This window comes from Paramisgurnus dabryanus, chromosome 14 (genome assembly GCF_030506205.2).
Source record: "Paramisgurnus dabryanus chromosome 14, PD_genome_1.1, whole genome shotgun sequence".
Taxonomy (NCBI): domain Eukaryota; kingdom Metazoa; phylum Chordata; class Actinopteri; order Cypriniformes; family Cobitidae; genus Paramisgurnus; species Paramisgurnus dabryanus.
Window position 1 is genome coordinate 12,389,725 of NC_133350.1, and position 11,261 is coordinate 12,400,985.

Genomic DNA, 11,261 nt, shown 5'->3' on the forward strand with positions numbered 1-11,261 from the left:
TATTACATAATTTATAAATAAACTAATCATCTTATTATATCTAAAATGTTAGGTCAGAGAATTTAATTTAAAAACTCTTGATGTTAAACTGTGTGAATAACGCTGTAAATCATTACATTGAAAAAAAATACTGAATCAGAAAATATTGACCTTTAAAGGGCACAGATAAACCACACCCTAAACTATAGAATGTGTGAATCTTGGCCTCAGAAAGAAAAATAAAACCGTTTAAATTTGCATTCATGGCATCGATTAACATTTAAAAATCTTTTCGGAAAATAATTTGTGGATTTTAAATAACTCAGAAAAGTCATTCGTTACACATATAAATACAGCACTGTCATTGTCACATTTATGTAATACGCCCCGCCTTTCGAGCGCATAGTATCTATTTCTTACTTCGTGATTGGTTCTTACGTGTGTCACTCACATCATGAGTTACACAAGTGGGCGTGTGTATATAACTGCAGCGCGTGTTTGTGAAAAGTAAAGCATTGAGAAATGTCGTCCGTCAATTTGACTAAGTTAGCAGCTAACCAGCTGAAAAACAGCACGTCTGGAGAGGTAAGCTACATTTAATGTTTGAATAGGTGATAGAAGTGTCACTAGTTAACAAATTTGTTTAATAGCATTGAAAGAAAACGCGTTTCTAGGAATGTGCTTTCATATCATGACTTCCTGTTATAAATGTTATTTAAAGATATTTTCCCCTTGTAAAAGCTGCTTTAACACTATAACGTTAGTTGTTTAGATGTAATTGATGAATTTAATGTGAGATCTCTCGTCTTCTCAGTAAACTGTTAATGTGAATCGTCACTTCAGGTGTGAATGCAAACTCATTACCGTTGCAAGGTGTCTGTACAAATGCATTGAGACTCATTATCAGACCTAACATAACAAATCATTTAAATCTATTCATCTTATTTTGGGTTTCTTCTGTGCATTATATGCACTTGAATGTGTTTCCTACATCACACTTTGGCTAGAAATATTAAGTTAATAACATGTGTGTGTATCTGCTTGTATAATGTGAAATCAAATCAAGCTCCTACTATTAAATACAAAGATGAATAACATGAGATGTTTGTTATATTGTGCAGATGGTGGAGGTGAGCTCTCTGTGGCGGGAACAGACGGTGATCCTCTTCTTCCTGAGGAGGTTTGGTTGTCAGGTACACTTTAAAAAAAAAATATGTTGCATATTTTTTCATTACAGCAAAGTTTTGCATATTTCACAATTCCTAACCATGTACTTAATTAACTGATATTTATGTTAGTTAGTTAATGAAGTACATTAGAATATATGTTAAAGAAAATTTAATATGCAATAGCATGCTAAATATTGTGGTATTTAGTGTGCGATGCTGTGTTTTTCCCTTACAGTCGGTTTAAATTGTTTTAAAATGTATTCAATAACTTAAACAACAGGTTTCGTATTTCTAGGAAAAGAAAGGCATCACAATAACTTTTGAAAGTGAACAGCCATGTTTTAATGTTGCATAAAACAAATCAGACGTTTTAACAATGTAAATAAACAAACAAACCAAAAAAAATAAATAAATATGGCAGCTGTCATGCACAGTTGGACATGCACCAGTGGCGGCCGATGACTTTTTTCGAGTTCGTCACAACATATATGTAGCCGTCATGTGTGTGGTTCGTAATTTCAAAATTTGTGTTCTGCTCGTCGAGTGATCCTATGTGCATCACGTGTCAAAATAAGTGCCTGCTGCAGTATCGTCTAAAGGGTTTATGATAAAAGAGACGCTCGCATTGCCAGATACTCACATAATCTCATGCGTAATCAGAGTTTACTGTTCAGGGAGTGTCTTGCGTGTATTTTGTAAACGTGATCATCTCTTTTATCATAAACGGTTTTGACGCGTGTGCTGCAGGCACTTATTTTGACAAAACACGTGATGCACATGGTTAACATGACGCAACAAACACATATTTTGAAAACACACGAGCAACACACATGACACTGCGAACACTTATTTTGAATTTGCGCCCCTTGGAACTTCGGAAGAGCAGTCACGAGCCGCCACTGACATGGATGCATATCTCAACTGACATGCCGAATACTATATTATTCCCCACAACCAAAAATTTTGACCATGCTTTACATTTTGAATTTATTGTAAACTATTTCCATATGCACAGATACGATGATTTTGCTGAATCCGACATATTGCGTTGCCTTACTTTGTACTTAATACTAATATTATTACTTAATAGTTTTTTCCGTAAATTTTACAATTTGTATTTTTTTTTAAAATGAAAACCATAATTTTACTGCAAAAGAATGTGAATAATCCTATTGAACACTATAAAGATTTTCACAATAAAATATTTGGTTATTTATTTATTTTATTTTCAAAAACTGTACATTTAACATTATTTTACCATAAAACTAAATATAATGTTTTGATAAATATATTACAGTTTTTTAATTGTAGGCTGTATGTAAAGTTTTTTTTTTAGTTAACAGTTAACCAATTAATTGGGTTTTAGTATAGCATATATAAATATTTTTGTTAATTCACAATTTTTTTTTTACAGTGTAGTGATGGAAATCTGTGAAGTGTTTTAAAAAAATTTTTTTCACGTTTGCACACAATGACGTCACGTATACCCAATTTCATCATCCTGGAGGATAAAATTCGTCATGTGTTGGCTTATATGGCTGAGCTAGATTTTAGTCTATTAAACAACAATAATCCCCATCATCAGCATTTTGCAAGTTTCCTACATTGATGTTTTTCAAACTGATTCAGTTCGACTTGGTGTACTTGTTCAATCTGTTCTCTTAAAAGAATCAGTTCAAAAGTATGATTGGTTCATGAACCTGACATCACTTTTGTCAGGTGTGTCGATGGATGGCAGCAGAGGTCAGTAAACTAGAAAAGGACCTGACATCTAATGGTGTCGCTCTGGTTGGTGTTGGACCTGAAGAGCTGGGACTTAAGGAGTTTAAGGATGGAGGATTTTTGAAGGGAGGTGAGTATTGTTAATTCATGTAAATTATTATGTTTAGTTAAGTTTACGGTTATTTTTTAATTAAACTGTACATTTTAAACGCAAAACCCCTCCTTCAAGATCAGTTTTAATGTCTGTCTTTTGCTGGTAGTTTATGACCGGTTACTGTGTTACCATGTATGTGTGTTTACTTTGGGTTTCCCGCTGATAAACGTTGTCACAGTTTCCTTCCAGCTCCTGTAAATCTTTAACTTTCTTTGTTTTAGAAATCTACATTGATGAGAAGAAACAATGCTACAAAGATTTGGGCTTTAAAAGGTATGAGGATCAACTTCAGATGTGTACAGTGAATCAACTTTCTCAACAAGTTTTACACAATATTAGACAATAAAAACGTATTATGGCTTTTTACGCTATTTTGGTTGTTACAAAGTCCTTTTTTAATACTGCATACAGATTTCCTGTGTTTTCTACTAAAAAGACTGACAAATAATTATATTAAGTCATCATACAACAATCTAATGATGTCATGGTGAGCTAAGACTGTATATAAGACATTATATTTGCAAACACAGGTACAATGCCATTAATATAGTTCCTGCTGCAATGGGAAAGCAAGTACGAGAAATCGCCTCAAAGGTACAAACTTAAGATTAAGAATTAATCTTAATATTACATGATTGTAAATTGATCTTATTTAATTATAATAGGTGATTTGCATTGATTTCTTTAATGACTTGAATACAGTGTTTTCAAATGACCTCTTCATAAATGTAATATGCAATCCAAAATCTCTTAATCTTAGTTAATTCCTCTTTTATTTGAAGGCTAGCGCTGAAGGAATTCACGGAAACTTTAGCGGGGATCTTCTGCAAAGCGGTGGCATGCTCATAGTCGCTAAAGGTAACAACAGTTCATAACACACAGTGTCGTAAGATGTCAACTTTTCATAATCCTGAATCTTAAAGGTTTGTCTAGTATTGTAGATACGCAAGCATGATTTATGGTTCTTTATCTTTTTTCACTTATTAACTTTCTTTGTGTGCTTGTAAACTTGCAATAGCAGAGGACTTAAAGGAACAGTTCACCCAAAAATTAAAATTAGCCCATGTTTTACTCGCCCCCAAGCCATATATGACTTTTATTATGTATATGACTTTTTTCTTTCAGCCAAACACAGTCAGAGTTTTATTAAATGATATTCTGACTCTTTTCAGCTTTATAATGGCATTGGATAGTGCCCCATTTTTAAAGCTTTAAAAGCACATTCATCCATCAAAAACTAAACTAATTCATGTCTTCTGAGGTGAAACAATGTTTTTTTTTTTTTTTTTTTTTTGAGGAAACATTTATATTTCAAACTTTATAAACTATGGCCTTATGCATGTACACAAGAAAGTTGAGGTCAGGTTGAAGGTTGACCTTTGACCCAACATTACAAAAACCCATTACTTTACTTCAGAAGACATTTAAAATCCGTATGGATTAGTTTATGATAAATGCACTTTTTGATAAAAAGTGGGGCACTATCCAAAGCCATTAAAAAGCTGGAAAGAGTAGGATAATATTTAATATAACTCTGACTGCGTTTGGCTGAAAGAAAAAGTCATATACACCAAGGATGGATTAATAAGGATGAGTACATTATGGGCTAATGTTTATTTTGTGTAAACTATGTGAGTTTGTCTGTATTGTCACTAGAGGGCATCATAACTTCATATTTAGAAATCAGAGGCCATGCAAAACTGCGGCTTATAACTTTTGTTTTAGAAAACAAATATGATGATAAAATGTGCCTGTATCAAAGATAACTTCTTGTTATATCTCCATTTTTGTGTTTGGGGTGAAATGTGACTCATTTGAACCTTCTTGATAAATTTAACCCAACTATTGTAGATTACTGTGTCATGTGTCAAAATCCAAAAAGGAGTTGTAATGTGTGTCTGTGGACTCGATCGGTATCGCTCAGTATTTTCCGTCTGTTCAGGTGGAGAGAAGGTTCTGCTTCATTTTGTCCAGAAAACACCAGGAGACAGTGCATCTCTTGAGGACATCACCAAAGCTCTTGGGATTTCAACCAGTATCCAGGCTGGTGAAAAGCCACAGGTAAGACTAGATAATAAAAGTTCATATTGTGAATGAGCATCTTATCAGTGGTTTTACTGGTTTCAATGGTTATAGAAAAAAAATCTCTAGTCATCCTTTCTGAGTAAATGTAAAATGCTCAAAAATATAGTGGGAAAACCTCCTTTAACTTAGTATAAAAATCCTTGCAGCCCAATTAAAATCCAAATTGTTCATCCAATTCTTCTTTCATGTACTTAGAGGACTTTGCAGCAAAATCAGCATGGCATTAAATTAATTCTTCAAACAAAGTGGCATTTCTGTCTAGCCTGAGGCCGGGATTAAGCAGATTTGAAATGAAAGTATTTGAAGAACGTATAATACGTGCCGTGATGTTTCGATCAAATTCGTTATCATTAAGTTAAAATATACTTGGCTGTAAAAGTCATGTTTTGACCACAAGCAATAAATGATATAATAATTTCCAGTATGACTTATATTGTCTTATATTGTATACTACTGTCATTAAGTAGTTGTATACATTTTTGTATAAAATATGCATTTTTGAAGAAGTAAAAATATCCTTAATGCATATTGTGTAATAAAACACAATACATAACACAATAATTTAACGGTTCATAGAGTGAAAGATTTTGGGTTGAGATAATCCATGCAAATAAACCAATAACATTTAATCGTATCTATCTTGTTTGCTGTTCACTGAGCTTATAAAAACAAATCGAAATAGTAAAACTCGGACACCAAAAAACTGTACTTAACTTACTTTACTATAGACCGTTTTGCAAGTAGTAAACAACACCGATCCAGAAGCACTTCCTGTTTACGGTTTTTAACACTACATAAACGCTGGGATAAAATACAAACAGAACATATAGAACTGAATCAAAACGTTAAACAAACATGTGTATATATGTGTATAAAATATAAAAGAAATAAATATAAAATAAATATAAAATAAATAAATATAAAATAAATATGAAATAAATAAATAAATATAAAATAAAAAATATAAAATAAATAAATAAATATATAAAATAAAAAAATAAAATAAAAAAATATAAAATAAATAAATAAATAAATAAATATAAAATAAATAAATATTAAATGAATAAATAACTAAATATAAAATAAATAACTAAATATAAAATAAATAACTAAATATAAAATAAATAAATAAATATAAAATAAATAAATAAATATAAAATAAATAAAAGCATGCATCAGGTTTATTTCAGTGCATATAGTGTATTTATGGTAATTTTATGCAATAAAAAATACATTTGCACAATTTTTATAAAGGTTTATTGACCTGAAAATGTCAAATGGTGTAACTGCCAATTGCGCCAAAGGAGGAGAAATATTAAATATTTTATCCACCTTGATGGCATGTAGGCGTAATTATAAAAAAATTAATATAATTTTATTAGTTATTTCTAAATGTAAATTTTTATGCGTTTTTTTTTTATATTTGTGCTGACATATACTGAAAACAACTTTGTTTTCTAAATAGTCTTTGGCAAATGATGTAAAAATTGATGTAAATAATCATATTACACTAAACTAGATGATTATATGTTACACCAATTGACACAGACCGGCTACACCACATTGACATTTTTGCAATTATCCCCAAATATTCTTTCAAAATTAAATAAAACCAGAAATTTTAGACTTGGTCCTCAAAAAAGAGAATGTATGCAAGTAATCTGCTATTATTATTATTATTATTATTATTTTTTTTCATTTTAACCCTTTTACAGTACATGTATTGAACCATACGGACACACAATAATTAACGTCACATCATTGACCCATATATATATATATATATATATATATATATATATATATATATATATATATATATATATATATATATATATATATATATATATATGAATGTTAAGTTAAAAAGATCAGAATTAAAACCTTACAATAACTTAAAAGCATTTTTCCACTTATAATCCTAATAATTTACTCACCCCATGTCATCCAACATGTTTGTCTTTCTTTCTTCAGTGGAAAAGAAATTACATTTTTGAAGAAAACATTTCAGGATTTTTCTCCATATTGTGGACTTTTTGAATGGTTTGTAGTTTCAATGCAGCTTTAAAGGGCTCTAATGATCCCAACCGAGGTATAAGGGTCTTATCTAGTAAAAAATATCAATAAATAAAATAAATATGTACTTTTAAACCACAACTCCTCGTATTCCATTAGCCATGTGACAAGCCAGTGCAACCTTACATATAACGTAATCACGTCGAAAGGTCACCCGTTACGTATGTGAAATGCACTTTTGCGGACCATTTTAAACAATAAACTGACACAAAGACATTAATTGGTATCATTACATATACAACAATGTTAAAACGCTCCTCTTTCTCCACATTTGTAAACACTGAAGCGGTGAATTCATACATCATGCGTGACCTTTCAACATGATTACATAATACGTAAGGTCACGTTAAAGCGTCACACGGCTAGTACAAGACAAGAAGTTGTGTCATCTTGGATGACATGGGGGGTGAGTTATTTATCAGACTTTTTTATGAATGTGGATTATTTTAAGACCCTGTGATTGACCAAATATAAAATCTTATGACGATGCGGTCAGGTCTTGTGTTTGCTCTTCAGTGAGTTCCTCTGTAAGTCTCTCTGATCTTTGATGCACAGATGTTTTGCTTTGCGTATGTAGATGCAGAACAAGTGAAGTGATTGTGGTGAAGAACAAAGTATTGTTGTGAGACGGTTAACATCTCCTGGTTTAGTGTGATGTCAACCACCCTGAGGCTTTGTGAAGCACCTGGCCAATGAGATTTCAGCAGAGCTCCTCTGACAACCAAATGATTGCATTTTTCCCGCTATTTTAGTTATTTAAGTTTTTTTTACGTGTATGTGCAGCTCCGCACGTCACATACCGTCTTTATGGTGATGTCCTGCAGGATATGACACTCTTGGCCTCTCTTTCTCTCTTGTCAAGTTCAAGATTGTGATGAAGACAGCATGAGCATGTTTACCGGAAGTATGGGTTCAGTTAATCTTGATTAATGTGGCTCCCAATTTAAGTGCATACTGGAAATCCCTTATTTAGAAAAAAACCCATACAAGCTTTAAAGCTTACATGCATAAAGATCCATAGTATGCGTTTATATTCCAAGCCATTGCGTAAGTATTTCAGCAAATGATTAAGTCTAGAGATAAGCATGGTTAATATCATAAAGTTAAGATATTAATCTCTTGTTTATAGTTTCTCATCAAAAAAAAGGGTTGTAGTTGTTGTAAAGTTTAGTCTCAGTCAAACCTTTTCACAGGATTTATTGTGTGGCACCACACCCTTACAACTTCCAGCAGACCTTTGCTCCATCCAGAATATAAACACGCTGTCAATCAACATCGAATCTCAAAGCAGATCGGCACCAACCGTCGTCTTGTGTTTGTCATTGTTGGACAACCTCAGGAAGGAAAGGGCCCAACAGACATGATGTAAAGCTCTAACATGATGCCGTCAATGGGTAAACTCTGATAAAATGGCATCTCGGAAGAAAACATGATGAACCGTCACATTAACACATTTATATAATCCAATTGTAAAAATCTATTCTTTCTGCATGCATGATGTTAAAAGAGTATTTTATTAGTCTAATGAAGTGAAACAGGAGAACTAAAACTTATGGAGAAGATTGCAAAAGCTTTGAAGTTGAATAACAGGACATGTCACACACATGTAGATCATTCATCTTTAATGCCACTTCCCCTCTCCTTGTTTAAGACTGGGTGGAGGTGCAATGGTTTGTTATATAAATTTAGTAACATATCCACCCATAAGCACTATTTCTGCTGGAGAACCTGACCTTAAGTTCAGAATACAGGACCTGATGGACACAATTTTAACGGGGTCATGTGACGTTGTTAATAAGAACAATATTTTATGTATTTTCCTGTAGGGCTGCTTAATACCGAGCCCCTAAGGTGACATTGGAGTAAAAAAATCTAAAGTTTAGTTTCATGTGCTCACGCAAAACCTTCATGTGCAGAACTTTTGCTTTCACGTGGGCGCGCAATAGTTTCAGGAGAGCACGCGATAGCTTCACGTGAGCACACGAAACTAAACTTTAAAAAAAAATTCTGCACATGAAGGTTTCGCGTGAGCACATGAAGGTTTCGCGTGAGCACATGAAGGTTTCGCGTGAGCACATGAAACTAAACTTTATTTAATTTTTGCTCCATGTCCCGTTAGGGGCTCCGTAGCATAATGAGTAATCATGAATAATTGTTTGCATAAAGTTTTTATATATACATATTTAATATATAATTTGTTTCCTTAAAATAATACATGCATGTGTGTATTTTTATATATAAATATTTAAATATACGCCACTAATTTTATTAACGCACGAATAACGCAACACACAATTTCTGTTTGACCCCTGGTCTAGACCACAGCTGGATGAATTGAGACGCAACAAGTGACCCGCGCTGTCTAGATGAGGTGGAGGTTTTCATAAAAATTACATTTGAAAAACACGCAGCTCTGTGAAAACTAAATTTCATAAGTCCTCAGAAACATTAACATACTTATACCGTACAAATAAAACCCTTTAAAAAGTTTTTTTTAAATATGTTTTTAAAATGTATGTGTATGTTTGACACCCCTGCTTTAATCCAAACTGACCTACAGTGCATTACAAGGTACAATTTTTTATCATTATGTGTGTTCCCTTATTTCGAACCGTAGAATTACGCTTTTTTTTTAAGCCAATAGTAGGCGGTGCCTGCCGTCGCCATCTTGGCCGCACATCACTCGCGGGTATCCGAAAATCGGTAAAGAGGTGGGATGTGGCTGAAACCACGCCCGCCTAGCTCGATTCTAGTGAGAGCAGTGGCTGTTCACCCGTCACTCAAGTGGCCACGCCCTTAATTATGCTGAACTTTAAGGCTTATTATAATTTAAACAGAGGAGTTAAAAAATAAATCACCCCCCTCACAGTTGTCATGAAAGGCAAAATTAGCTATACAGACCAAAATTTTTTGTACCAGGCTGTAAACATATTATTTTCTACTTTAAAGCTGGCCATTTTAACATGGGGGTCTATGGGAATTGACTCCCTTTTGGAGCCTCTAGTGGCCAGTCAATGAATTGCAGTTTAAATCACTTCTCTATTGGCTTCCTCAGAGAGATCGGAAGGTTGTCCCTTGGTTCAAACCCATAACCTTTTGTGCTACTAATGCAATGCTCTACCACTGAGCTATACTCACCATCAGCTACTTGACGAGTTTTGTTTTTGTTTGCAGTGTAATGAAGATGTTTGCACCAGATAGAAGATTCATCTTCAGGTGATGACTGAAGAGCTCCACACTTTGATGGATGAACCTCATGAGTGTTTTCAAAATCAAATGAAGATGAACATATTCTTACAAAATGTGACTGTAATTTTATAAATGTAATTATTTCATCAAATTCTTTAAAATGGCTCTGATTATTTATCAATTTACCGATTTGTAAATGTGTGCAGGTCTTTGTCTGTGTAATAGTTAGTGTTTGTTAGTAATGAAGCTCTCACAATAGTCATCCAATGATTTAACACTAATCTTACGCCTGTCAAATAGACCAAAGTTAAAGCTGGTTATAGTCAATTAATCTTTGTAACAGGTGTACATGTTTGTATTTTTATTGTGTGTTATGTGAATAAGAATACATTTATAAATCTTATCAAATAAAGTCTTTTTTTTGTGGTATTTGCCTAAATGTTTAGTATATTGTATGTTTAAAGTACAGCGAAAGGTAAAGTGGCAGTATGTTGACCCAGGTGAAAAAGTCACTAAATACACTTATGATACAAGTAGTCAAAGTAAATGTACTATTTTCATGCATTAATTTTGTACCTAATATACAAAATATTTAATTTTTTTATAGGCTTTTGCACGGGGCAAAAACTAACGCAGGGTTAGTTGTAACACGGACTGTTTTTAGATTGTCGCACAAGGTTGAGCGTTTTGATTTTCCGGTAATTTTTTTTCACGCTTCCAAAAAGACGATTTCCCTCAAATTATTGGAAATGTATAATGTTTTTCCAGAGGGTTATTAATGAACGAGTGTTTTGGTGGCATGTAAGTAAATTTTTTCATCTTTTTTTTTTCGGTTTCTAAGTTGGGTGTGTTAGATACCAAATCCAATGCTATTTCATATTAATCAG

General features: G+C 32.9%; 1 protein-coding gene across 1 annotated transcript; it reads left to right on the forward strand.

Annotated features, from left to right (window-relative positions):
• Positions 1 to 426: 426 nt before the first annotated feature.
• On the forward strand, positions 427 to 10,616 carry prxl2b (peroxiredoxin like 2B). The gene is made up of 8 exons (XM_065259123.1): positions 427 to 564; positions 1,101 to 1,172; positions 2,868 to 3,000; positions 3,246 to 3,297; positions 3,555 to 3,618; positions 3,807 to 3,882; positions 4,967 to 5,085; positions 10,360 to 10,616. The coding sequence occupies exons 1-8, from the start codon at positions 502 to 504 to the stop codon at positions 10,384 to 10,386; spliced, it is 606 nt and encodes a 201-aa protein (XP_065115195.1). The 5' UTR covers positions 427 to 501; the 3' UTR covers positions 10,387 to 10,616.
• The last annotated feature ends 645 nt before the right edge of the window (positions 10,617 to 11,261 follow it).

Bases quoted from the DNA above. Each gene is read 5' to 3' on its own strand.
- prxl2b (XM_065259123.1), top strand. From the start codon at position 502: ATGTCGTCCGTCAATTTGACTAAGTTAGCAGCTAACCAGCTGAAAAAC. The intron at 3,001-3,245 runs GTGAGTATTGTT...TCTTTGTTTTAG, and splicing joins TGGAGGATTTTTGAAGGGAG to AAATCTACATTGATGAGAAG. The intron at 3,298-3,554 runs GTATGAGGATCA...TTGCAAACACAG, and splicing joins AAAGATTTGGGCTTTAAAAG to GTACAATGCCATTAATATAG.